Genomic DNA, 27,518 nt, shown 5'->3' on the forward strand with positions numbered 1-27,518 from the left:
GTGAATTTCTGGAATCCTAAAAAAATTTAGCTCTTTTCTATTCAGAAATGATAGCATTTTGGGTATTATGGAGTGCACTAAAACCAATGTGCTAGGATTGCTGGATAACAGGAGTCTCAGAAGCAAAAAGAAAACTGCTCCTCACCCATTAGCTAGTTGGTGTAATTTAAAATTTGTTACAAACTTTAAGGAAAATCAACCGTTTCTAACTATCAGGGATTAGTCACACAATTGGTACCCTAACAACTTAAAATGTTTATCTTTTTGGCAAACAAATGTGGGTACTGGAAGGATTTTGAAACCTGGATTAGACATCATTAGGGCATCCTTATATAGCCTCTGGAGTCCATCTGTCCTAGGCTATAGGAAATTTCACATAAGAAAAGTGAAAGCATCCAAGTTATTTCACTTGGGAATTACTGATATGTCATCATGATGTTTTAAGTATATGAGCATTTACTTTCAGTTCCAATAAATACTTTCTGAAACCCAGAATTTGTTATATTTCATGTCTTGCTTTAAGCTCTAGCTTTTAAGCCCTAGAAACTAATTTTTAGCAAAATAACAGCCATTTTAACTTCTTTAAACATATCCTGAGAGGGGAGGATATTCTTATTTTTTTTAAAGTATGACTATATTCCTTCACATTAAAATTCTAGTTTGTACTTTTTTTTTTTATAAACAATTACATGTTCCTTGGGAATCATTCATTTCCTCCATGCTTCCTCCATAAAGATTGATAAGTCTTGGGTGTAATCTGTAAAAAAAAAAATATATATATATATATATAATTATTTCATCAATCTATCTTTCCTTTTCACACATATACCTATTGAGTATGACACATCACACCGAATGCAAACCTAATGGCAGCTAACAATCATGGATTCGTGGCACAGCTGCAATCTTGTAAGAGATTGGAGGGCCTAACAAATCAGCCCCAGTAATTACTGTACAATCCAGGCAGTGTGCCTGTAGAAAGCTCACATCGAATGGAATGCTCTTGCACACTTCTACCTCTTGGGTCATCATAATGCTTACCAACAAGGAGTTTGCATGGTCCTAAAGTTGTTTCTGCCAGTTGTTCTGTTAAATAGTATGTAAATCATTCCCTTGGAAAGTAAGTTGAATGCTTTGGGAAGAGCTGATAGAAGCACACTGCGGAACACAAAGCCATAACGACTGGAGATCTAAATGTAACAATCTGCTACCCAGATGGCTTTCACAAGGTTAAGATCTTGATCCATTTTTTAAATTACAAAACCTAAGTCCTAGAAATTATCTGTATAGTTCAGGGAGAATGGTAATTTGAAATACCGAGAGAGAATCAAATTTGGTCATGAGTCTGTGAAAATGCTTTGTACATAACAAATTGGTAAATAAATGTAAAGTCACACGGTATTTATTAAAATTGTACATCTTTTTATGCTTCCCTGATTCATTAAAAAAGAAATCTAGTCCTGACAAGGCAGCTTCCATTACACTTAAGTTTTGTGTCTACTGGTGGACATTTAAGATAGTGAAATAATTACACTTACTTAACCTGAACCTCTGATTTGGCTTCCATTAAGTCACCATCTACATTCCAAGGGAAACTGTTTTCTGAAGCAGCGGCATGCAGTCCATCCTCCTCTAGGCTGTATCCGCTATTATTTCTTGGACGAACTTTTACTTCTCCAACAGTGTAAGTCTCAACAAATGGAAAATTGAACTAAATAAAACAAATGCAAATAATCACGGTGCTTGCTTTATCCCTAACTGCTAATGCAAATTAAAGTTTACTGTGCTCTATCCCATACGTAAATAGCAACATGCATGATGACGTTTTTATAGCTTTGAAACTCCGTACCAGGGATTCCCAGTTTCTTTGGCAAGCTTGTCTTATGACCAGTGTTGTGTACTTATGAGGCTGTAAATTGTATCATACAATTTCAAATTAAAGATTTTTTTCAAGACCTGTCTGTTGACACAGATTTGTACTATCTACTAACTCGTTTAGGTGATAGAAAGCAAACCAAGTTTCATACTTAGAATTTAATTAGGAAGGATTAATTACAGGTATTTGCCAGCCTCATTCCCACTTAAAAGATGGACTCAGTTTGCAAGACTTTTGCTTATTGACCATTGTCAATGATGCAGGGTATCTTCAAGTTTCAACTTTTGTCTAAAGAAACTTTAGTGGAAAAAAAAATTCTATTCTCATACATAAGACAGCCAAATATCTTTTTAGGAGCAATGTATATTAACCACTCATTAATTTCACTTTTTTAGGTAAACGCCATGAGGTTTATTCCTATTACCTACATGCATTCTTTTCCCTTCCACATATGAACCTCAGTGTTGAGATACAGAATTTTAAAAGTTGACAGAAAACTAGTATTTTCCCCCATACCCTTATTTTACATGTGTAGAAACCAAGGTCCAGCAGATTTTAGTTTATACTGTATAGTGCACTGGGTTACTACAATGGATTATACTGGGTTTAGAGAGTGGCGTCAGCTGTTCTCCAGGGAAGCAGATGGGCTCTCTGTGAAACTACTGAGCAGTCATTGCATTAGACTTCCCATCTCAGGTCCAAAGCCTTCGTGATATCCTCCAATCTCTATGAACTTGTAAAAATAATGTGTTTTAAATGAGTCATTGCTAACCGCTACTATGGGTTAAATTGCGTCCCTGATAACGATCCCTAGAAGTCCTAATTCTTAGTACCTCTAAACGTCACCATATTTGGAAAGAGGGTCTTTGCAGATGTGATTGAGCTAAGATGAGGTCATTAGGTTGAGCCCTAATCCCATGTGACTGACAGCCTTATAAAAGGAGAATGCCATGTGATCAAAGAATCAGATTACAGCAAGAAGTGTAAGCCAAGAGATGCCAAGAAGTGATGGCCACCACCAGTAAGTCTATTATCCCAAACCCTCAGTTTTCATGTGTATGCCTCACAAAATGAAGCTGCGTACGTCCCAGGAAATTCAGTACCTATGAAACCACATTGTTAGATGGGTCTTCAGGGAGCCAAGAACTTAATATCTTGTGTGAGCTTGTGTCTAAGATGTGAGGAAGAGAAGTAAACAGTTAAAACTGTGATACATACAAGTGCCATGATGGTGTAAGGACAAAATTAAATGAGGCAAACAGGCAGGATGTTGGGTGAGCTTCCTATTTGAAGGGAGTCTTAACACAAAGAGTTAGTCTGGAGGAGAAGGGAAGTTTCAAAGACAGGAAACGTATGACCAAGTATGGAGACGGCATCATCAAGCGACTACAAGAAATTCATAATGTAGTACTATGATACTGGTGTTTAGGCACTTATGTTTTAAATTTTATCTTAATTTTTTTTAACATTTTATAATTTGACAGAGTGCAAGCAGGGGTAGCCAGAGGGAGAGGAAGAAGCAGGCTCCTCGCTGACCAGGGAGCCTGATATGGGGCTCCATCCCACGACCCTGGGATCACAATCTGAGCCAAAGGCAGTGCATCACTGACTGAGCCCCCCAGGCACCTTTGTGCTTATTTTTAAAGAAGATATAAATATCTATATTATTTTTTTTTAAAGACACAGATGGTGTCACCAGCTGAACTATGTCTCTCCCCAGTGTCATAAGTTGACATCACTACCCCCATACCTTAGAATGTAACCAGAGTAAGAAGGTCTTTAAAGATGCAGTTAAAATGAGGGTTTTGAGTAGGCTCTAATCCACGCTGGTGTCCTTAAAAGAGGAAACTGGAACACAGAAAGATCAGGCATGTGTGTGCACAAAGGAAGGGCGATGTGAAGACACAGCCAGAAGGCAGACATCTCTAAGCCAAGGAGAGAGGCCTTGGGAGAAGCCAGAGCTGCCAACACCATCTTAGACTTCTGATCTTCAAAATTACAGATTTCTGTTAAGCCTTCATAGAATCCATGGTATTTGTCATAGTGCATCCCTAACACACTAGTTAAATGGTCAAAACAGGAAACCTGGGGGAGGATGGCAAGAGGTGAGGCTGTGACACAAGCAAGGGCCAGAATGCTAAGGGCCATATATTCCTCACTGAGGAAATAAGATGCCATCTTGACAAGATGCCTTGACGAGGCATTGAAGAACTGAACACGAAACAGCCTAGTGTTTTGGAAAAAAAAAAAAAAAAAACTCCCTCTTGAAATAAGTGTGGGAGGCCAGAGCAAAGGAAGATTGAAAGGAGGTTGCTGTAAGCAAGAAGGGATTAAGGTTCAAGTTAAGGTGGAGGAGGAATTTCAGTAACATTTAAGAGGGGAACCAGTAGATCGGTTGTGAAGAAGGAGGGAGGGAGAGGAATCCAGAGCAACTCCAGGATGTGTAGGGTGTCGTACCATTGCCACCCTGTGTAGGGAGACACGGGAGGAACACTGTTGGGGGAACATGCTGGACACGCCAGGCTCAAGATGCCTGTGAGTTCTACTGCTTCAGGACACAGGAAAGCACCATGGTCCTGTTGATCATAGAGAAAATAGCACACCAATTTGCAAACTTCCCTAACCGTGCAAAGCTCAGATAATGGTTCAAACGAGGGGCGAGGCGAGAGCAAGGAGAGGCCCCAGGACAAAGTATCATGGGAGGACTAGAGGGTGGTAAACGAGTCCTCAGGGAAGCACCAACTTGAGGGCCTTAAACTCCCTGCCAACAACGATGGTCAGAGTGTCTGTGGAAACGTGGGACAGAGGAAAAGGAGGCCAGCTAGGACAGAGCTGAAAGGAGGGGTAATGTTTTTCTATTCCACACAGAGAGGGGGAAGGTGAGATGATGGTGGTTTTCACTACGCTCTACAGTGGTTCATAGATAGGAAGATCCAGTGAGACTCAGCAAAGATGGTGCCAAGACCTAGACCGTGGCTCTCCCGAGGCCGAAGTGCTGTGTTTTCCAACCTGGTTACCACAACTACTACTAACTAGACAGTGGATCACATAACCTTACCTTTATGCAGGTCTTTATCATATCACATAATTTACATGAATTTACATTTTTGAAAATGTCACCACAAAGGGAAAAGACTATACATAAATGTGTGTATGTCTTTTTTTTTTTTTTTTAACAAAAGTATCAAATTAACATTGCTTGAAAGCAATGACCTTGGGAATCCATCCACTTATTCATATATACCATCATGTTGAAGACCTTTAAAATTTGTCAAAAAATTACAGAGCAATAAAGCTTGGATTCCAATTTTTGGAAAGAGCTAAGTCAATCAGAGTTAGGACTAATGATTGCCCCCACGCCCTCCCAAACACACATACACACTGAAGCAATAGTTTTTGCATCAAAAACAAGACGTGGCTGGCAAATGAGGAAAGCAAATATATCCTGCATAACATGATCTCATTTTTTTTAAATCGTTTTCCTACAGATACAGAATTCTATTCACTCTTTTTATGGTATTTATTACTTTCAAAATCACAAAAAAGCTCTTTCCATGTTGCAAAAAGGATGTCTACAAAAACATTGCCTTAGAAATTTGCCCCTTAGGCAATTTCTAAAGAGATTTTCCATAAATAATCTGTGCAATAGGTGCCTCCCTAAAATAAAAATAGAGCTTCTCAGGATGAGTGCCCTTCAAGTTAATACTCATTGAGGTTCTCACATATGTTTAATGGGGACATATTAAGAAGTTTATACCAAGGTAATGACACTGATTATCTCCTGGAATATAGAATTTTGAGTGCTTTCTACATGGCCTTGTTTCTACCTTCTAACTTAAGAAAAAAAAAAAATAATGAACCTGTCCTGCTTTTGGAGTAAGAAAAATAATGATATTGCAAACAAAATAAGTAACATCTGAAAAGGCAAACATCCCTTGGACAATCGATCCCCGTCATTCCCCAAACACACGTGCAAAGTTATTACTTCAGCTCACAGCCTACGTTCCATCTGCTTTTGTCTACTTGAGCTTCATATTTAAGGAACGTGGGACTATCATTTTTATGCTACAATTTCCGGAACACTTCATTCAGTTGGTTGCTCAATAAACACCAATCAAATAATGTAGGAAGCAGAAGAGAACTGAAACTTCATGAGGACTGCCTTTAAAATTATAAAGGGGCAAAGTGTGAGCCTTGCAATGGCCACCCGTGTAAGCACCATGTCTCACTAGTGGTTGGCTGGATTTACTCCCCTCCCCCTCCTGTTTACTCTGCAGCTACATCCAGGTACAGTCCTATACCTGCAGGAAGTGAGACTATGGGGTTTTACAAGCATACTGATGTAGTTCAAGACTCATAATTTCAAAAAATCACTTATTTCTGGATCAGTTTCCTAAAAACTGGGTCAAAATCTCTGCCAAAAGAATGTGGCTTATAATAGTTATTGCTTCTCCTTAAAACAAATCCCTTAAGTGGAAATAAAAATTTCATCTGTCTCCAAAAACGCAACCACACATTCTAGCTCTGAACAGAATAATGACTGTATAAAAGCGGTGTGTTTTTAAATATAGGTATGCAAATCTATTTCAATTAGTGAAGGTAGGTTGACCTGTAAATAAATGGCAGGAGAATCAAGAGGCCATAACTTTAGAGAAAGCCTGTTGCCATAACATCAAGAAAGCTAAGAATCTCAGATTTCACTACTTTTTATTCTAAAGAAGAGCTGACTATATAATTTTATCTTTAATTTACTTCACATTTCAATATAACACTGTATTTTCTATTTTCTCTTTTCACGCACATGCACTCACACACACATACACAAAACGTATGTGTCCACCAATCGATAGTTCAGAAAGGGCCAATCTATGTTAATAAAATAGAAATTTTCAAAATTTGGATGAACCACAAACCAAAAGAAAAAAGATTAATGTATTAAGAAAATAATGCCTTCTGAGGCAAGATTTGATGTCAACTCTTGCAGCCTCTTTCCATGACTAACAGTTTTGTGTATAAGTAACAAAAATAATTTACTATACCTGATTTTTAACACCGGCATATCTTTTCAGGTGTTTTATAAATTCTGGTCGAGAAGTGTTTCGTGCAATTATAAGAGCCATGCTTCCATTATTTAATCTGAAATTAAATATTTGTATTTGACATTGAGAAGTTTATTAAGTGATTGCAACAGAAATTACTCGGTATCATTCCTTCTAACAACCACATTTAGTAGAAGTTTTAGGCAAAACTGACTAATCAACATCACATTAAATTTATTTCCAATTCTTAAATCTAATCTTGCTGTGTTATTTTTAAATGGCACAGCCAGCCCTTCAAATTAGTTTTATTAAAAATTGACTTCCTTTTCTGTAAGTTCTTATTTAAAGGGCTTTTTTTTTTTTAAATAAAAGAACTATCATGCTTCCTATTCACATATCATTTAAAATCCAATAGATTTACTTAGGGATTCAAAATGTGACATCATGTATGTTTTTAAAAGATTTAAAATAACAAATAAATACTAATGGTATAACAAATTGTTCAATACTTTCTAGAACCTACAGTGTGATATTTAAATATTTACATACAGGCAGGTCTCAGTGACATAAGAAAATAAATCCAAGTGGCCCCTTGTTGGATAAAAGGGACAAACGCTACCACACATGTTCAGTTAAATGACTGAGCATTTTAATCTTGCATAACTGTTCAGTTTAATATAAGAGACTACAAATTTAGAGATGGGATTTAGTGCCAAAAAAGCCACTTACAAATGCATCTAGCTTTAGAAGGCAGTTTGCAGAAATATGTGCAAATGACTTCTAGCTTGATTTCAAGGCAAATATAAAGTTATTCCAAGAATAACAACAACATAAAAAAGAGCTCTTTGAATCTTATGGAAGCTCAGGTCAGAGCTTGTAAGGGATCTTAGAGATTATCCAGTCATTCACTCAGTTTATACAGAAGGAAGAAAAGACCCCAAGTTTAAGTGATTTGTTCAAAGGCACACAGAGAAAAACAAAATGATCACTGGCACCAGATCTCTTAATTCCGAGAGTCCAATGCTCATTTTATTCAACATGCCACTTCTTCCCAACTGGAAATAATCAGTGCCAAGACACATTCAGACTACCGTTTTGTGTTTACATTTTCAAAAATTGCTTAATTTTTCATTTAACATGAAAAGTACTTCACATGTCTACTTTTCACCACTTTATAGTAATTGAAACACATCCTATGTGCTTTCACGGTTTTAAATGTTTTTTATATGTTACATATTTACTGTTAGAATACTGAAAAGAACACTAATTTCTATCAGCAATTTGCACTGAGGTATTCTGAATTAAATTATACTTTATTGTGGAAAAAAATGAAACTGGAGGTTCAATCTCCTGGGCAATGATTCTGGATCATCCAGAAGCTAAATCTCTGACTACCTCTGGTCAGCCAAGGCATGGTATGAAGGCCTTTGCAAAAAAAATATAAAAAAAAAAAATCAGTGTTCAATTACAGTCCACAAAGGAAATCTCTAACTAGTCATCCACTGAAAAATTAATACTGGTTAAACCTAGAGAGAATAAGGAGTGGAAGTCCAGACAAGCTGGAAAATGTATGGAACAGCACTGAAAGAGGCAAGAATCAACTCCCAGAAGAGCAGACTACCTCTCCTGTAGGTCCTTGAGCAAGCTTGAGTCTCAGAGATGAAGTAGGATTAAGTATTGTCTTGAGTCAGCTAGTTGGTTTTCACGTTTAGTGAGGGAAACCCATTAGGGGGGCACACCGCTATCTAGGATTTCTGAAGGTACAGGCAGGAAACTATTGAGCTCAATTTCTATATCACAATAAGCTTCAAGATAACTCCTTTCAAGTTTCAGCACTAAAGATAATGAGGACCCTGACATCTAGATTATTAATATTAAAATTTATAGTTTTTCTTCTTCTCTAACTGCAGATATTTCTCATGTTGACTGCCAAGGAAAAAAAGTTTGTATCAATCCCCCTTGCTAGCTGTTAATGATTCTGGTTAAGGATTTTGCAGGGAAGACAAAACTAATCATTAAAATTATGTCATAAGCTGCCCTGGCACACAAGTCATTCTTTTATTCTACTTCCAGGGAAAAATCTAGATTTGACTATATTATACAACATTCATGATCCTTTCTTCTATGCTTTCTATGGGAGTGGGAGAGAAAGATTTTCAAATGAATAATGGACAGCTGCTTGAAAAGAATGTATGAGAGATGGTTTATATTTTTGTGGATAAAATGATATATAAAAGGTCTCAAGAAAATGTGGGCTGCAGACTCATATGTACCACTATTCACACTAAATATAAATAAGTGCAATTCAGCTTCCTTTGACTGAAGGTATCAAATATACCCACATATATACTATTCATGCTGAGGATATTTATGTCTGCTCTACGACTTGAAAGTAGAGATGTCCACAAGAAATACCAGAAATATAATGTTTTCGATGACCAGTAAATAAACACAAGTAAAGCAAGTAGGCATAAAGTGACACAGTGAAATCATGTTCATAAAACCCATGAAATATTTTAGCTTTAGTAATATTAAGAAACCAGTGATTGTCTACTATTTCGAGCTTAACAGTTGGTCTCCGCCTACTCAGATGCTAAGTCCCTGAGAATCTCTACTATTATTACAGTCCAAAATAATAATAATCCAGCCAGCCACAAGTTAGCAGGTATTCTAAAAGAAAAAAAAAAACTGGTTTATAGAAAAGTATTAGTGATTCAATAAAAATGCTTACTAACCTGGTATTAGGTGCCAAGCCTCTAGGTGCCACTGAACACAGGCAAGGGATTGCCATAATGCTGACATTCAAGAACTGACCCTGGATGGTTTGCCACTGATCATTACAGTCTAAAGGCAATGGAAGTGACTGGTTACTTTCCCTCACTAGAGCAAAATGTCACCAGAGCCTGCCTCAGTTCTCAAGGAGGTACGTTTAAACTTACCGGATTTGGGAGATCCTTCTGCCTCCCTAAAAATGAGAAAACAAAGAAAACCACATCACACCAAAAATAACATCTATTAAGTTGAGAAACTTCAAGAACCCAGTATGTTAAATATTTTCTTAGATTAGATACAGTAAGTGAAAATGTGTGAGTATATTCCGTTACTGCATTACACTGTGTTGATTCATTGAAAGGTGGTGTCATCCATAACAATGATTTTCCATTTCTTTTAAAGACGAGAACATTTTCTTTGTGTGGCTTTGAGTAATGTTTGTTACTCAGGGCAGAAACCATGGGTTTTGTTTGTTTTTTGGCTTATTGTTGTATCCAGAATGCTTGGGATATAGCATTCAATAAACAGGCTGTTGAATAAATCCATAAATGATTGGACGGATGGATAGAGTGAACAGTGGTTTCTGAAGACAGAAATCAAACCACATGGCCTACTAGAATTTCACTACTCCATATTCTTCACTAGTATTTTAGAAAAACAACCAAAGATCACAAGTCTAATAAAGTGTGTATATCAAACTATTTCATGCTTTAAAGAAAGATACAGCTGTTTCCACTACTTTGAGCCCTTTACCTACCTTTCTTCTAAATCGTGAGAACTGATAAATGGTAAAAATGATATTTCACAGTCTTCAGGCCTAAAATACAATAAATTTTGCTGTTAACAATCATGTATTCTAAGACACAAAATTTTGGGTTTGAGAAAAAAAGACTTACTTAAGTTTCGCCAATGCCTTCATTACCGCAAAATCCCTTCGTTGGTTGGGTGACATCCATCGATGTTTTTCTGCCAAGGCCAAAGTTCTTCCACCAAAGCCAAACATGGCTGAGAACCCGAAGCGAAGAAGCTTTCCAGTGGTGCTAAAAGTGCAGACATCAACTGGTTGTACGTGCCCTTGAATATTATGTTGGATATCAGTCCATCAGTGAGAGAAGTAGGGCAAGTTGTCAAAATGGCAAACACAGAAGAGCCTATTTATTTACTTATAGAAGATCTCAAGCAACTTCACACCATGATAAATATCCTTGCTTTCTCTTCACCTCTCTTTACCTACAACTACTGCAATTGCCATTTTTAACTTTTTCAGGTACTAAGGTACACAAAGCAGTAAATATTGCAGTTTATTGTTATTTCACGTAAAACATAGTTAAGGAAATAAAGTTCATGTGCAAAACAAACTTAGATTTAACAGTAGTTTTGCATTGCTTTTAAGTTTACAGACTTTCCATCAATGGGAATAATAAAAATTCTAGAGTGGATGTGCAATGTTTTTCCTTTTTGTGTTCTTCTTTTAACAACAGAACCTCAGCTCTACAGTCTTGGTGTAGTCTAACAACACTATCTGATATACTTAAATAGTATGCATGGGCTGTTTTGATCTGATTGTAAAAGTGTGACCTTAAACATCATTATGATTTTTTTTCTTACAAGATTATAGTGAAATTTCATTTACTGCTCTTGGTGGTGCCTCTGCTCTGAAAAGAGAGGCAGTCCAAATAGTGAAGCTTTGCCTAATGGACTTCTGGTTTTTAGTAAAACATTTCTCTGATCCGAGACACACAGAACTTGTCCTTCCTTGGATAGGTCTGACAGAAATAAAATAGCCTTATATAAATATAAAAACTTCCTTATCAAAAAGAAACTTCCTTATAAAACATGAACTTGTTTGAAAGAATTCTTACCCATTATAATGTGCAAAGTTGCAGTTACCACATGAGGGATTCCATGAAGAGAATGTGCCAGTACGTTAGTAGAGCCTGCCAAATCAATTTTAAAACATGTAAAATCAATGTAGTGTATGTTTTAAGTTATCCACTTGCTCTTACTTTAGGAGATATCGCTATGTATCGTTCAAATGAAAAATCAATGAAAGTTTATACATAGCTTAGATTCACATTGAATTGTTGTCAAATTACTGTTTACCCTTTAAACAACTTAAAATTAGAAAATAGTTTAGAGTATTTACTTGCTCACAGATTTTTTTCCATCATTAATGTCTACCTTCTACCAAAATAAACTAGTGGTATCAAAGTCTACTCTATCTTCAATGAGTGGGCTGCTAACTTCTTTCACAAAATGAACACCAAGAGCATTAAGGGTGTCTCTGGAGAGCCGAGACAAATGCATAAATACAGAAATAAAAATCCAAATAGTAATGAAGAAAAAAATTTTAAATCTCTACAAAGTACAAAAGACATGTTTTAAATACCTTTAACGACTCTTAGAGATAAGCTTTCATCCAAGAGGGGATTCCCCTCTTATCTGACAAATGGTATCCTAAATGAAGAAAATATTTAATTCCATAGTATTTGCCATGCTATAAAAGTCTGTTTTGAGACTTTTCTTATTTTCATACGTTAGAGAAATATGTTTATTTTATTTTCATACGTTAGAGAAATACGTTTATTCTTATTTTCATACGTAAGAAATATGTTTCTTATTTTCATAATCATTAGGATCATTTAAGATCCACATGAATTTTTGCCACCAGCCTATGAAAGAAAAGAGCTCTCCTCCAGTATGGCTTCTATGACATTTAGGGTCTCGGAGACCTTGAGGTAAAAGCCTTCTTTTGAAGAGGAAGATACCAACTAGCCCCTGTCATTTCCAGGAGGCTAAAAGGCTTTAAAATTAAGAAGCTACAAGTTTCCTTGAATTACAGATTATAAGAAAGAAATCCAGTAACAGCTGAGAGCTGTAAAAGCATGGATGTGTGGTGTACTGCAAATATCAAGGCGAAGACTAGCCCCCTGGACTTGTTCTTTAGGAACGTTCCTGTGTGGTCATACACGATCTCTTCAATTTGTATCACTTGAACTGATGTGTGTCTAGGGTTGTTCGGCCGAAGAAGCTGAGGCTACTCAGACATTTTCAACCAAGGCTGTCATTAAATTAATCACCATAAGGGACTGATCTAATATTAATGTCTTCCAGGCCTCTGGTGATGCCAATTCAAAGAAAAGTCCACCTCAACCAATTAGTAAACCTGTTCCAACTGATTCATCAAAGGGTGAATTATGCTCTGAATTCTGTTATTCAGAATATGGTCTACGGTCCAGCAGTAATACCATGGTGCTTATTAAAATGTAGACTCTTGGGTCCCACTCCAGACCTCCTGAATCAGAGTCTGCATTTTATAAGATCCCCAGGTTATGTGTGTGCACAGTAACTTGAAGAGTGCTTCTTCTACTAGAGATGTATGGTCCAGGGATCAGCAGCATCAACATTACCTGGGAGCTTGTTAAAAAGGCAAATTTCGGGATGCCTGGGTGGCTTAACGATTTGAACATCTGCCTTTGGCCCAGGGCGTGATCATGGGGTCCTGGGATCGAGTCCCACATTGTGCTCCCTGCATGAAGCCTGCTTTTCCCTCTGCCTCTGTCTCTCTCTGTTTCTAATAAATAAAATCTTAAAAAAAAAAAAAAAGGCAATTTCTGGGTCTTACTTCCAACCACTAGAATTGGAAGGTCTGGAAGTGAGACCCGGATGTCCATGCCTTAGCAGGTTCTCAAGGTGACTCGTATGCACTCTAAGGTTTAAGAACGAGGAGTCCAGAGACCTGTTGCTCAGTGGATCTTTACCCAGGAGTCAATTACCTAAGCCTTTCCAATTATCCTTTGACCATCTACGGCCTGCCCTTTGGTCATCTAACTGCTAATTAATCTGGAATGGGTGGGAGGGAAGAGAGGAAACAAATAAACCTATTTTGCTTCCCAATCAGATTTATGGTAAAGGTTTTGGAGGAGGCCACGTAATTAGAGATATTTAGGATTATCAATGGATTACAGTACTCTATGAAACACATTTCCTCCATTACCATGGTTAATTAGGAATAGACCATAAAAGCATTCCTCTAGAAAGGCTATTAAAGAACATAATGTAATGTTGTCATGTGCAATAGAGAATGACACATATCATGACTCAAGAAAATAAAGACCATTTATTCCCTGTGAGGTTGAAGTATGCTAAGCATGCCCAAATACAGATCCTTTCAGGCTACTAAGGATCACTTTCTTTCTTTCTTTTTACCTCTCAGGCTTTGCACCTTGACAACTTTTTCTTAACTCCATAGAATTTGCAGAGAGGCACGACCAGAAGCCAGAAAAGTGTTTCCGTCATCTTCTACGCTGATTAACCTGTTCCTTGGTCCTAAAGAACAGTTTTTTAACTCTCTGAATTTAAAAGGCAAGTTTGTGAGGAAAGTGGATATAAAATGGTAATACTATAGATTGCTCTGTATTTTTGTTTGGATGATCTAAAAGACAGAGTACAATTTCCAAAAACAAAATGTGATCCATCTGAAAAGATGTCTACATGCCAAAAGAACATGCTGCTCACATAAATAACGGCTATGTAATTTTAGCATCCTCACAAAAGCTATAAATGTTCTACCTCAAGGTAAACATTTTAATTAGCCTGAAAAGTTATTTTTCTTAACAGCTACCAGCAACTTTGCTCACCACCACCTCCCCAGACCTGCTAAAGGGTGCCAAATACACAGAGGCAAGGACGGAAGTAGCAGTTCACGTAAAGCATGAATGATGGAAATACCAGGCAGAAACTATGGAGGCAAAAAGAAAAAAAGGAAAAAAATTGTCCTTGGAAGTGCAAGCACTTCTGTAGAACAATTAACTTAATTAACCAGACCCCATGAATATTCATAAGGCCGTTAATGTCTCCCACATCCAAACAGATAAATGTGATGTAATGACTTCCTAGTCAAGCATATCTAAAATTCTCATGAAAACTGCACCTACACTTTGGTTCTTTGCCTGAAATATCATAGAAATTAATAGTCCCTTGGCAATATTTTACTCTCCTCAAATTAATTGGCAAGCATGAATTTATTTATGTGAACGCTATAGGAATATATGGTTTGCAGCCATCAGTATGTGGATTGTGCCTTGTTTTACAACAACTGGATTGCTTTTTTTTTTTTTTTTTTAATGTCCTCTCTGGCTTTTTCCTCTATCCTCCCCCCACCCCTTTAATCGGAATCTCTCAGTATAGTTCCTTAGCACCAGTTCCCATGGCAACAAACACCATTGCTAATGGCCAGCAGTTCTAATACAGGCTTCCCCACATCTGATCCATCTGAGTCTGACCATAATTCAGCGGCTTAGTCTGTTGGCTCAGTGGAGTCATTTACTAAACACTCTCCCTCTGGGTGTCTCTCTCCAGGAGGCAAATGGCTTCAAAGGCAGACTGTCTTCTGTGTGCAGTTGGAGACTTCCTGCCTAGCCCTTGCCCCCCTTGTTCCCCATTCACTATCAGAGCCCCGATGGGGCCCTGAGTCCTCCCATCAGCCCAGCCCGCACACGACATCCCCCTCCTTATGGAGTCCAGAAGCTGGAACTCCCGGACAGAGGCCACAATTTTGGCAACAGGCTATATTTGCTAAGGAAAATGCATTCAAATGGCATGTTAAAAACATCAGCTTAAGCACTGGTTTTTCTAGCTAACAATTCACTTCATGTCAAATGCGTGTGTCTTCCCACTTCTGCTCCATAGCAGTTAATAAGTGACCTCAGCAGTGTACATACTAGTGAAGAGGAAATGACCGTGGCACATCCCCTTGGCACGCAAGGAAACGTTGAAAAGCTCCACCGTTATAGACAGAGCTCCTAAAATGACATGAAAAGGTAAAAGTGGCTGGCTCCACTTCGCCAGCATCTTTTTGTTATTGTTGTTGTTTTCCTAGTTGACATGATTGTGTTCTCTTCTGCTTAAAGACCATCCAAGGTTTTTCTTAATTATTGGGATATATCCAAATATGTCTCTCCTTTTAAATTCTTGGAGTTTTTTTTCCCCCTTGGAAAGACTTCACAGTCCTTAAAAGAGTATTTGTACATCGGTTTGTTGTCAATTAACAATACTAAATATACTGAAATCCATACTAAATGAATGTGGTCATCAAATGGATAGAATGAATTGTTCTTTGCTGTGTAATGATTTCCTATCTTCATAGGAAACAATAATTGTTTCTGTTATATTTACAGAGATAATAACGTGCGATGTTCTCAAAATGAAAACTAATCACTTTCCATCACTATTGTTTGTTTAAATAATTTGGGAGGAGTGACTGGCATAACGTAATCCACTTGTGAAAGATGTTCTCGTCTTTTCTGGATGCCAGGGCAGCGGGCTCTGACCTCCCCCTTCACCCTCCCTCCCCCTCATCACAAATTCTCCTAGAACAGGCTCCCAGCAGGGCTGTTCCCTTGCTCTAAAACCTCCCATTGTTCCCTACTGCTTATCCAACACAATTCAGACCCCTCCCTGTGGCGTCCAGGAATCACCAAGGTTTGGGACTATTTTGATCCCATCCCCCACCCAACAATGGCCTGTGTTCTATTTCTCAATGCTCCTGGATTATTTGTGCAACGAAGAAAATAACTCCTCCTCATCTTCTCAGGCCAGAACCTACCCATTCTTTGGCCTAATTCAACTTGCTCTATAATGTTAGAGCATTATACTTGCTCTATAATGTTTTCTATACATTCGTTCACTTAATAAACTTCGTTGAGCATTCACTGTGTCACGTTCTGTCCCAGCCGCTGGCAATACAGCAGTTACGATGAATTTTTTTGGCATTCTCAACTCATATCTATTTATACTCTGATACTCGAGGTTATCTATTTATTCTCTATTTGTACTCTGAGAGTTACCGCATGACATTGTGAGCAGCTTGTGAGTGGCCTTGTTTTGAAATTTCATACCTGGTACTGTGTGATCATTAGACCTTTATATTGGAAGACAGAATAATAATAATCCCATTTGTTGAATATTTAACTATGCATCAAGTCCTCCACAGATACCATCTAATACAACAAAAGCCTTATAATGAGATGACTATATGTGTATCTTTTCTTTTTTTTTTTACAGATGAGAAAAATGAGGCTCAAAGAAATTAAATAACTTGTCCAAAGTCTCACATTTGCTTAGCAGAGATGCCAAACTTGGTTCTTTCAGATTCAAAGTCTGTGCATTTAACTCTGTGTTATACTGTCTAGGTTAGGAAATAGGAGAAAGACAGGAGGAGAGGTTCCAGTTAGCAAATCCACGGCCCCTTGCTTGCCTGCTGGTATTAACCCAAGCGGAAGCTGTGCTCGGACAGGGGTGAGGATGCTCTCTGTTTCTTTCCCAGCATTCTTCTGGGCTCTAAGAAGCAAAGCATGGGCAACTTCACTGGCAGATCCATCTCCACCAACACAGACGACACTAGAAAACAAGAAATTAAGAATGCAACTCTTTAAACTAATTGGTAATAATCCATGAAATCTCAACTTCGAAATAGTCATCTTATATATTCATGTGAATCGTACTTACATGCCCCTTGCAACACTTTAGCAAGTGTCAATGAGTAAGAAGGTTTCCGCACTGGTAAGGTTTACTTCATAAATACAATACCTACACGATACCCCGTGGACAAAATGGTTTTCAGTGGGTTAAGAAGCATTATAACATCTGAACATGTTATTTCACATCGGCCTGCGTTCTGCTCTGCTAATATCCAAAAGTATATTGTTCTCGATTTGTTTATATTAATAGTCATGTGCAATTCATTTAACCAACTGCTAATTTTCAACATAGCTCCAAAAAGACCGACAGCTGTAAAAGTCATGTAAACTATGAAACTTTAAAGCTATTTATCATTAGTATATAGAGTAATTGCAAACTTGAACTGTCTTTTGTCTTTTGGACATGACTGCCACATGGCACTATGAGAGTTATTGATACCACTCTTGACTCTAATTTTTTTTTTAATTTATGATAGGCACACAGTGAGAGAGAGAGAGAGAGGCAGAGACACAGGCAGAGGGAGAAGCAGGCTCCATGCACCAGGAGCCCGATGTGGGATTCGATCCTGGGTCTCCAGGATCACGCCCTGGGCCAAAGGCAGGCGCTAAACCGCTGTGCCACCCAGGGATCCCCCCACTCTTGACTCTAGTCAGTACTGCTCACAATTTTTTTAAGACCTCGTAAGTGGACTGTAGTAGAGGTGGTGGTAGGACTTCATGAAAGTAACGTATAAGATTTCAGAAATTTGTTTCATAATGATTTGTATTTAAAAGATGCAAAATAATCTGAAGTAACAAAATCATATTAATTTATCCAAAAGGAGGAAGACTTTGTGTTATTGGAAGCAGGTGTCATAACTCAAGGCCTGTAAGGGCCCAGCAGAAACAGAAGAGCAATGCTGAGTCTAAAGGAGGAACAGATTCTCCGCTCAGCCCACTCACATCATCTGGGAGGCAGGCCTAGAGTTTTCTACAGATTTTTTTCATCCTCTGATTTCTCTAGAGGAGCCACAGATTCTGACTTTTGGGTGAGCCATTTTATCCACTTGCATTCAATATATTTAAAACCTCTCTATGCCAAACAAAGCCTATGGACCATGAGCAGCAGGTTTTATTTATATTAAGGTTTATTTATTTATTTTAGAGAGAGAGCAGGAGGGAAGGGAGGAGGTAGAGGGAGAGAGAAACCCAAGCAGATGCCACACTCAGCAAGAGCCTGAGGCAGGGCTCGATCTCAAGACCCTGAGATCAGACCTGAGCCAAAACCAAGAGTCAGACGTTCAACTGACTGCACCCCTGGGCACCCCGATCACCAGGTTTTAAATAGTTTCTGAAGTTTAGGAAGCTCTGGACATTGGTGAATACAGAGCCTGAGGGTCCATCAACCCCCCTCACCTTGCTCTCAGCCTCCCAACCGCTGCGCACATCTGAGGTTCAGCCCTACGGCTGCACACAGCCTGGCACGCCCAGGTCCCCCCTAGGTATAAGGGACTCCAGGACATAGGATAGATCCAGGTCATTTGATGTCTGAAGTGGTTCTAGGGGTACCTAATGTGCCACTGACTCAGAAAGAAGTGACTGTACCTACTGAGGGTTGACTTTATGTCAGATAATACATTGGTTCTTTTCTATTACATCCTAAGAATTCTGCAAAGCAGGCATTAGCCTCATCTTTATAAGTGGAGAAACCAAGGTTTGATGTGAACCTTGTCTATAGGATTTCAAATATCACGGAGATTTGCAAACATTCAATAAACTTCATTGTAATGATCAAATTCATGCCCTTTCCTACCTGCTGGGGTGCGTGTGTGATCTAAAAGGAGCACATAAAGTCATCCAACAAAACGTCTAACTTGGCACAGAAGAACTTGGCTTTTCCACTTAGTATGGCAACATCTAAACCCTGGGATCCTGCATAGTGTCTCCTGGAATTGATAGAGATGGCTCCTCTGTGAACATACTCTGCTACAAAAGCCTTTGAGTTTTTGTCATAATACCTTCTATTTTACTTTCAAATTTTAACAAATCATAATTACAACCATCAAGTAACATTTAGTGAATAATCACTATGTACCAGGTACTGTTCTCGGCACTCTCCTGTATTAACTCATTTAATTTAGACAATAACTATATGCAATGGATACCTTTACCTTCAATTTCAAGCTAGGAAACTAAGGCAAAGAAAGATTAGATGAGTTGTCCAAGGTCATTACATAATAAGTGACAGAAGGACTGGAAACATCACAATTCCACCTTAGAGACTGCACTACCACTATTCCATGTGTTCTAATCCTTTCCTATATGTGAAACCTGATGAAAATCACCTTATGAGAGGTTTATTATTTTGAAAATCAGTTTACCAGTGGAATCACTGTGGGATGAAATGCGTTAAGAAAAAAAAATATATACTCATGTTGATAACTATTGTATCATCAAGATCACCTCCAGGAATAGTTACTCAACCGAAGGGATGTACTTAATGCAAACATATCACAAGAGTCTGGATGTCACAAGAAAAGGCAAAGCAAACAAACACCCGCAACATTATGTGTTAATAACCACACTTGAGAGTTACCCTAAAACATGAACCTTAGAGTAACTATTCCTTGGCATATGGTACATCTTATATTTTCAGAAAAAGTAAACTCCTTCTTGCCATGACTCCAAATACAATGATTCCGTCTCGAAAAGTACAACTAGAGGCCAAAACGTTACTTCTCTTCATAAAATTTCTCTTTCTATAATTTTTAAATTGGTGTTTCTTTGTCTACAAGCCAATATCATCTTTGAAATGTTTAATATGTCACTAGGATTTGATTTAAACTTTTTCTTTTTTGAAAAGAGGTGTTTTTATTTTAAATGCCTTATTTAGTAATACAGAAAATGTGGTCAATGTGATCAGATGTCAATGGTAGTCAGATAACATCTGAGTCAGTGTGAGTCTAGGTAATGGTGCAATTTTTAAAAAGAAAGGAAAAATTGTAATTCAACAAATCCAAAAAAAAAAAAAAGAAAACACCTTGAAACAAAACCGAGAAAATATTAGTATGTTTATAACTTCATAAGAGCATAGATTAACTTAACCATGTCCACACTTGTAAATTCAACTGTTACCACTTCGAGTCTCTATACCTGATAATACTCTTTTCTTTGCCTTTACAAAACTTTCTAACGGTGCATAGTAAAAATCAGGGGCAAACGAAAAGTGACACTCCTACAATTTTTAGCAATGGGTCTCTGAGTGTTCACTAGAACACAGTGGATTTGCACAACTGCCATCTTGAGTAATGATAGATGTGTTCCTGTTTGCTTTTTGGTCACAATATGTCTTCACAGAAACAAACATATGTAACTCGTTAAAAATTCCTAAATCTTAGCAAGTAACATTTAGGTTACATGCTAAGTAACAGTAACTAAACCACTTTGCTTTATTAAATAGTATACACAAAATATTTCTTGGATCTTAAACTCTCTAGTCTGTGTCTAAAAACCTTTCAATCCCACCCTATCAATAGCTCCACTTGAGTCAGGCAGAAATGCTTCAGGCCCAAATTCTTGAAGGAATCCCCTCTCTCATCAAAAGACCATAGAATCTGGGGGGGTAGTTCATCCCAACCTTGAATCATTTGTACCTATTCCTCAAAAAGTGCTCCAAGAACCACTCTTTGAACAAGTTGGGAAACCAGGAAATATGCTATATATTATCGACTATAATGGTCATGCTGTACATTATGTTCCTATGACTTATTTATAACTGGAGGTCTTGTACCTCTTGATTTCCTTCTCTCATTTCACCCGCCCAAACCTCCTCCTCTCCAGCAACCACCAACCTGTTCTATCTTGCCATTTGCAACACGCAAGGACCTAGAGAGTATTATACTAAGTTAGAGAAAGACAAATACAATATGATTTCACACATATGTGGAATCTAAAAAACAAAATTTGCACAAATCACTGTTCTTCTAAAGTGTCTAAAGAAACTATGTTCCCATTGTTCTCCCCATATACTTATTTACGTAATTCCAAGTGGAGTGATTTAAAATAACCATTTTACTAAGTTTTCCCAGCTTCCAGTAGAAAAACTGGGCCCATGAAAATTAATGAGATATTTAAGGAATCTTAGAAAATAGATTTTCCATAGAAATTTTTTAAATTATTATAAGTCCTAAATAAATTAGCAGGCTGTGGAACTCAGAAACAGCTAAATCACAGTGGTGGAAAGGGGAAGAGGAAGAGGGAGAAGCAGACGCTCTGCTGAGCAGGGAGCCTGATGCAGGCATTGATCCCGGGACTCCAAGATCATGACCTGAGCTGAAGGCAGCTGCTTAACCAACTGAGCCACCCAAGCGCCCCTCTGCAAAATTTTTCTTGATCCTTACACAGTATAATTACCAATGGAACTTATTTATACATACCACATTTGGTGGAACACTTCAAAATGCTGATGGGCAAGGCCAGGTCTCATATCTATGATATCTGTTATCCTCACTATTTATATAATCATGTTTTGAAGAAAGGACTTATTTGCAATATCACCACACTTACATACTCACAAGCTGTGTTTCAGGACTATGCAGCATATTAATGCAGTAGCTGGTGGACATGATTCCCCCAAATGCTTTTCTTAAATCGTATACTTACAAGATAGTTTGCCAAATGTAGCCTGTTAATCAATCTGTCTAGCTTTAAATATAAAGCTTTTAAGTAATCTCCTACCTCATATTCTTCATCCTCAATATTTATATAACGTTGCCATCTAGATTTGCTCCTCTCAGATTCCTTTTTGAAAAGTTCGGTTTTTACTTATCAAACTCTCATCTTAACTCACTAATATTGTTTTTTTAATCAAAAAATATTAAGCATTTCTGGGAAAATTACCCTGTTAGCGCTCCATTTTGATTGCATCACTTTCCTTCCTAAAATATTCTAATAGTTCTTTGGGAAGAACAAAGTCTTTCACTCTACAGTTCAAAGACACAACTGTCCTTCCTGATATTATGTTTTGTTTTTGGCCCATCACCGTGTGACACAAATAACTCACATGTTTGCCACTTTTTAAAACCCTGAAATATCAACCCTTGGAAAAACCTTCCCTAAGATAATGTTTTTGTCTTACACATCAATCCATCACTTTAGCAAACTGATTTGCCTACTTTTTAAAAATGGTTATTACAGTACATCACTTGCCTCCAATGCTTGCATGACAGTGAACAATTTCTACATAATAATGTATTGCAAGCAACAGTTTCCAATGTCTAGTGTGGATAACACACTTAACTAGTAGCCACTAAATTATAAAAGAATTAAAACTAGCATCTTTTTTTATACTGGAAATAATATTTACATATTTTTAAAAGATTTTATTTATTCATTTGAGAGAGAGCATGAACACAAGCGGGGAGTAGGGGTAAGGAGCAGAGGCAAAGGAGAAGCAGACTCTCCCCTGAGCAGGGAGCACGGGGCTCCATCCCAGGACCCTGAGATCATGACCTGAGCCAAAGACCGATGCTTAACCAACTGAGCCACTCAGACACCCCAATATATTTGTTTTTATAAAATATTTACCCTCAATCACAGCCAAATTAGCCAGTAGGCAGCTATGAGCACTATCAATAAATTTGCAAAAGAGCATCACAATAGTTATATCACGTGACCTTCCATCATTTCTTTTCTAGATACTCACATGGTTAGAGCCAAGAATGAAGGACTAAAGATGCACATTAGGTCAGCGGAACGTGATACTCTTTGATTTCCCAGTACTTACAGGTTTCTCCTTTTGTCTTCCTATGCCCAATCCTGAGAAGTAGATGACCATGCCATATTTATCATTAACTGCTATTACATAGATGTGAATGGAACAGTCTAATCATATACACCACAAATGCTGAAATATTTTTAAGTCCCAAATATGTGGCTAACAACTAATGAAAACATTTCATAACATAAGCTATATGACATAGACAGATTGATAATATAACCTACCCATCAAACTCCTGGAGTTCACATTCCTTAAGCAGTGCCAGAGCATGCCCTTCATATTCTGTGACTATTAAAAAACAAAAACCAAAAAAAAAAAAAAAAAAGTGAAAGTTTTAAACAACGATCTACACTTTTTAACTAGTTTGGCAAACTAATATGATAAACATATGGTTAGGTCATAAAACAACATTTATTCTTGAATATTTATATTTTAATCATGGGAAAGAGGATTAAGTGTTACTGGCCTGACGTGTTTTATAGCTTTATGGAAAAGAGGGTCATATATTTGTTCCAACTACATAAGTCATTTGGGGATATCCCACACGTAGCAGTAGGATCATTTATCTCGGTGCCTGTCTGTTCAGTGTTCCCTTCCTGATATTATAAATAAGATAGATTTCCTTTAAATCAGAAGCCTAAGAGCAGCCGTATTTTGGAAATAAGGCATATTAGCTGGCATCAAGCAGTCAATGTTAAATCGCTTTGGCAACCTTACATGAATAAATTAGTTGAAAGGTTAGTGTAAGATTTACATACTAGAAGAATGTGTATCTGGAACTGCTAGACTCAAAAGAGGTGGAGCTGGATGTGAAAATAATGAAGCCAAGCCAACACCAATGATGACAGACCCAAAGCCGAGGAGGAAGGTGGCACAGACCCACCAGAGCCGGATCCTCCGAGGAAATGAATCTGTCACTCCCTATCGCTGTCTCTACAATCACGATGCCCTATGCAGTATTGTAAATGCCAGTGGAGACAGGATAAACTGGCACACTGCAGATGGCACCAAGCATCCCAACCACATTTAGCATTTTCTAGGGCAGTGTTGCCAGAAGAGACAGCCCAGCTGTATCCACCCATCAAAGATTTCTGCTGACTGACATGACACTGCAGATGGATTTTTTGTGTAAGAATGTGCATCATTATATGCAAGATTACATTAATCTTTCATGCCTGTCTGTCCCTGGTGCCAGCATGGTTCAAGCTTTTCCTACAATGTTTTTAAATATTGTTAAGAATTATTAGTCTTGGTGTCTAAAAGAATCATTCTGTATCCAGCAGCATTACATTGTAATTCTCCCAAAGCTTATTCAAATGCTGTTAACATTCACATGAATAAAACTTCTCTATATTAAATTCTAATCAGAAGAAAGCTATGAGAAAACTAAGTATGAAATATTAATATTAATAAACTCGGGAGGTTAAGTTATCATAAATGATTGTGTTGACCATTTATAAACCTCAGCAAGTAGTTGCAACCTTAAAAATACAAAATAAAATGTTAGATACATACGCACACTGAAAACACTTCATGACATTATGAAGAGATATTTATGCTGAGAATCAGTTTTAACAAATCTAGCTCTTATGCTAAAGCTTCCCTTGGTCGAGCTTTCCAAATCCAATACAAAATTAGCTTTAAAATTAGGCTATGACTAAAAGCTACTTTTATTTAGGACAAATTTTAAATAATATTCCATTTCTTTGATCTTGCAGGTGGAACTTGATGATATATTGATGCACATTATCGAAGAAAGGTGATTTTTAAAATGACATTGGAAAAGGCAAAAAAAAAAAAAAGATAGTGACCGGGAACAAAGAGAAAAGATGAGAGAAACTTGATCACACATGTGAGGAAAATGAACCAAAGGAATGCAATCCTTGGCTTCAGGGAGCTCACACTCTGGAGGCAGACACTAGACACTAATTTTAAAACCTGAATACACAATATGAAATAGTGATAAGTGATTATAAAGAAAAATAACATAGGGAAAAAGGATAGAGAACAATCTGGACTACTACTCAGATACAGTAGAAGAAACTGAAGTATGTATTTAGACAGAATATTATGGGCCCTGGAGTCAGAAAGAGCTAGATTCACGTCATCCCACTCCAAATAAACATAAAGAGTAGACTGCTAGGCAAAGGCAGTTTCAAAAGGTTACTCACCCTTTTTTTTTTTTCTTTTTTTTTTTTTTTTCACTTGCTTTCCTTTTCTGAGGAGAATGACACCCTATGCCCTTTCTATTCAGGAAATTTGGAGATTCCATTCTTTACAAGGCTCTGAACTCAGCTCGCAGTGCTGGGCTTCCCCCACCCATCCCCTAACCTTCCAGTTTAAATCTTACTTCCTCAGGAAGACAAGACTGGAGGAAAGTACGGTCTTGAGGTTGACGCTGAATGTTGATGAGGAAACAGGCAGAGGCAAAAATCAGCTGAGATCTGGACTGAAAGATACATTTCTTGGTCTGGGGACAAAATTCGATAATGGGATAAGATGGCATTTTCTCTCCTATCCTATAGGTACTTCCACCTTAGCAAGCTCCAAATGGAATCTGTCATTTCCACCTTCTTATTGCCTCTCAAACATATTCTTTGTGTTCTATCATCTATTCCTTGCTACCCAAGACAAGAAAATTACTTCCTAGCCTCTCCCCCTCCTCACTCTCCCACAACCACTCCAAGATCAAGACCAGTTGTTTTGGCCTTTATTGCTAACGCATCCCATCTCAAGCCAATACCCATGATTCAGCCACTACTATTTTTTAAAGTGGGCAGCATTATAGTCTCTTCTCTCCCTTTAACCTTTATCCTGCTCTCCCTAGAATGACTTTCTCAGGCATTCAATCCTATTCTTTTCCTACATAACTTCCACTGAGGACTCTTCACTGTCCCCAAAGACAATGCTCTAACTCTGACATCTGAGCATTAGAAACAGGATCGGCCATATACATCCACAATTATCTAAGGGATAACAAAAAGAAACTTTCATCCAGAAGTCTCTCCATAGCTGGATAAGATGTGTGAACAGGTATTATCCAGATTTTTACTAACATGCAGGTAAAATCGGAAAGAAATAATGTCTTGGCCTACTAGCATCTCTTGTGACTCAATTTTATCAAATTGCCTAGCATTGTACTGGACAAGATCGAGAATAACAAGAGGCATTTCCAAGGGGAGAAGGCTTTAAGTGGAGACAGAGCCAAAGAGAAAAAATTCCAAGAGGAGACTTGGCAAAAGTGTCAAAAGTTAAATTCATGATCCTATCAGAAGAGGGAAACAAAACGCTGGCAACAAACTTCACTTTCTTGACAATTCCATCAGGGCCAAAGGGGAAGTAAAAATTATCTGGTGACGAGGCAGTCCCATGGGCCCCAAGTTGGCAGAGATGGAGGCTAAATTCAGAGAAGTGTCTTTGACCGCGATGATGATGGTGAGCATGATAAGGTCTAGCAGCTTTGTTAACACCAAAATTGACTGAAGGAGATGGAACTGCCTATCATGAGCAGGGAGATTAGAGGGCAGACACAGTATCTGTTTCAAACTTTTCGGTGAGCCTTATCCACAAGATGGGACACATTTACTTTGCGTTACTACAAAGGAGAGCATCAACTCTAAAAATTACAAGGAGGCAAACGTCAGCTCACCGGTTCTCCCTGCGGTTTATGCCCTGTGCAGAGGCGTGTGGCCAAAGGGGCAGATACATTTGCAATCTAGCTAAGATACCCAACTCAACAAGTTGGCGGCCTTGGGCAGAATCAGCCCAAAAAGGACACCCTTACATAAGTTAGCACAAGCAAGGTGGCTTTTCTAATATGCACAAGGCACAGTGACCCTGACCTCAATGACCAGAGGTCCTCTCCAGTCACGGGAGGCACCGCCACAGGGTACCCACACAGAGCTGAGAGTTGAACCACACCTACCCTCCGCCACGGGGGCGAAATTAAGCTAGACAACCTCTACGGCTATTTCCAGTTTGATCTCTCTGTTGCCTTTTTTCACTTTATTGTTCTACAAATTATCCCAGGAATCTATGATCTCTCAGAAACTCGCTCACACCTTGTGAACAATTGTAAATCCTAGAGCCTGCTCCGTTTGAGGAGCAAGATAAAGAAATGGTATCATATGCCAGTTTGGGCTTACCACGCCTGTTCTCCTTCGATTCATGGGCCAATACGTTATTCGAAAAAAAAATAACTTCCATTCTAAGTTCTTCCAGAAGTGTTTCTGATACACTAGAGAAGACCCCACCCTGGTGATGGTAGCGGAGGGGGGATGCAACTTCAGCTCATGTATTTCAAAAGATGCACGATCTATATTCAGAAGTAGTTAGTGTTTCAGCGGTAACCAAAATGAAAAGTATGTTTTTATTGAGGTGGTGATTATTTTTTTTTTTAAACTGGAAGTTTATACCTTCTGACACCCTTCACTCATTTCTCCCACTCCCCACCTCTGGCAACCATACAGAGAACAGAACCATGTGTTCAGTGGTGGGTTTGCTTTCTGTTTTCATTTTTTATTTTTTTAAGCTTCCACATATAAGTGAGATCAGACGGTAATTTATCTTTCTCTGACTTATTTCACTTACCA

At 38.0% G+C, this 27,518-nt stretch overlaps 1 protein-coding gene across 2 annotated transcripts in view; it reads right to left on the reverse strand.

Annotated features, from left to right (window-relative positions):
• Window positions 1–260: 260 nt before the first annotated feature.
• Window positions 261–27,518, reverse strand: part of CERKL (ceramide kinase like) — a 109,965-nt gene continuing 82,707 nt past the window's right edge. For both annotated transcript variants that reach the window (XM_041722932.1, XM_041722931.1), the window contains 10 exons: window positions 23,151–23,214; window positions 16,946–17,088; window positions 11,550–11,624; window positions 10,584–10,761; window positions 10,445–10,504; window positions 9,855–9,880; window positions 9,651–9,759; window positions 6,916–7,012; window positions 1,539–1,711; window positions 261–757 (listed from right to left, as the gene is read on the reverse strand). In XM_041722932.1, coding sequence (XP_041578866.1) covers window positions 676–757; window positions 1,539–1,711; window positions 6,916–7,012; window positions 9,651–9,759; window positions 9,855–9,880; window positions 10,445–10,504; window positions 10,584–10,761; window positions 11,550–11,624; window positions 16,946–17,088; window positions 23,151–23,214 — 1,007 coding nt within the window. In that variant the 3' untranslated portion in view covers window positions 261–675. The remainder of the gene's footprint in view (window positions 758–1,538; window positions 1,712–6,915; window positions 7,013–9,650; window positions 9,760–9,854; window positions 9,881–10,444; window positions 10,505–10,583; window positions 10,762–11,549; window positions 11,625–16,945; window positions 17,089–23,150; window positions 23,215–27,518) is intronic.

This window comes from Vulpes lagopus, chromosome 11 (assembly GCF_018345385.1).
Source record: "Vulpes lagopus strain Blue_001 chromosome 11, ASM1834538v1, whole genome shotgun sequence".
NCBI classification, from domain to species: domain Eukaryota; kingdom Metazoa; phylum Chordata; class Mammalia; order Carnivora; family Canidae; genus Vulpes; species Vulpes lagopus.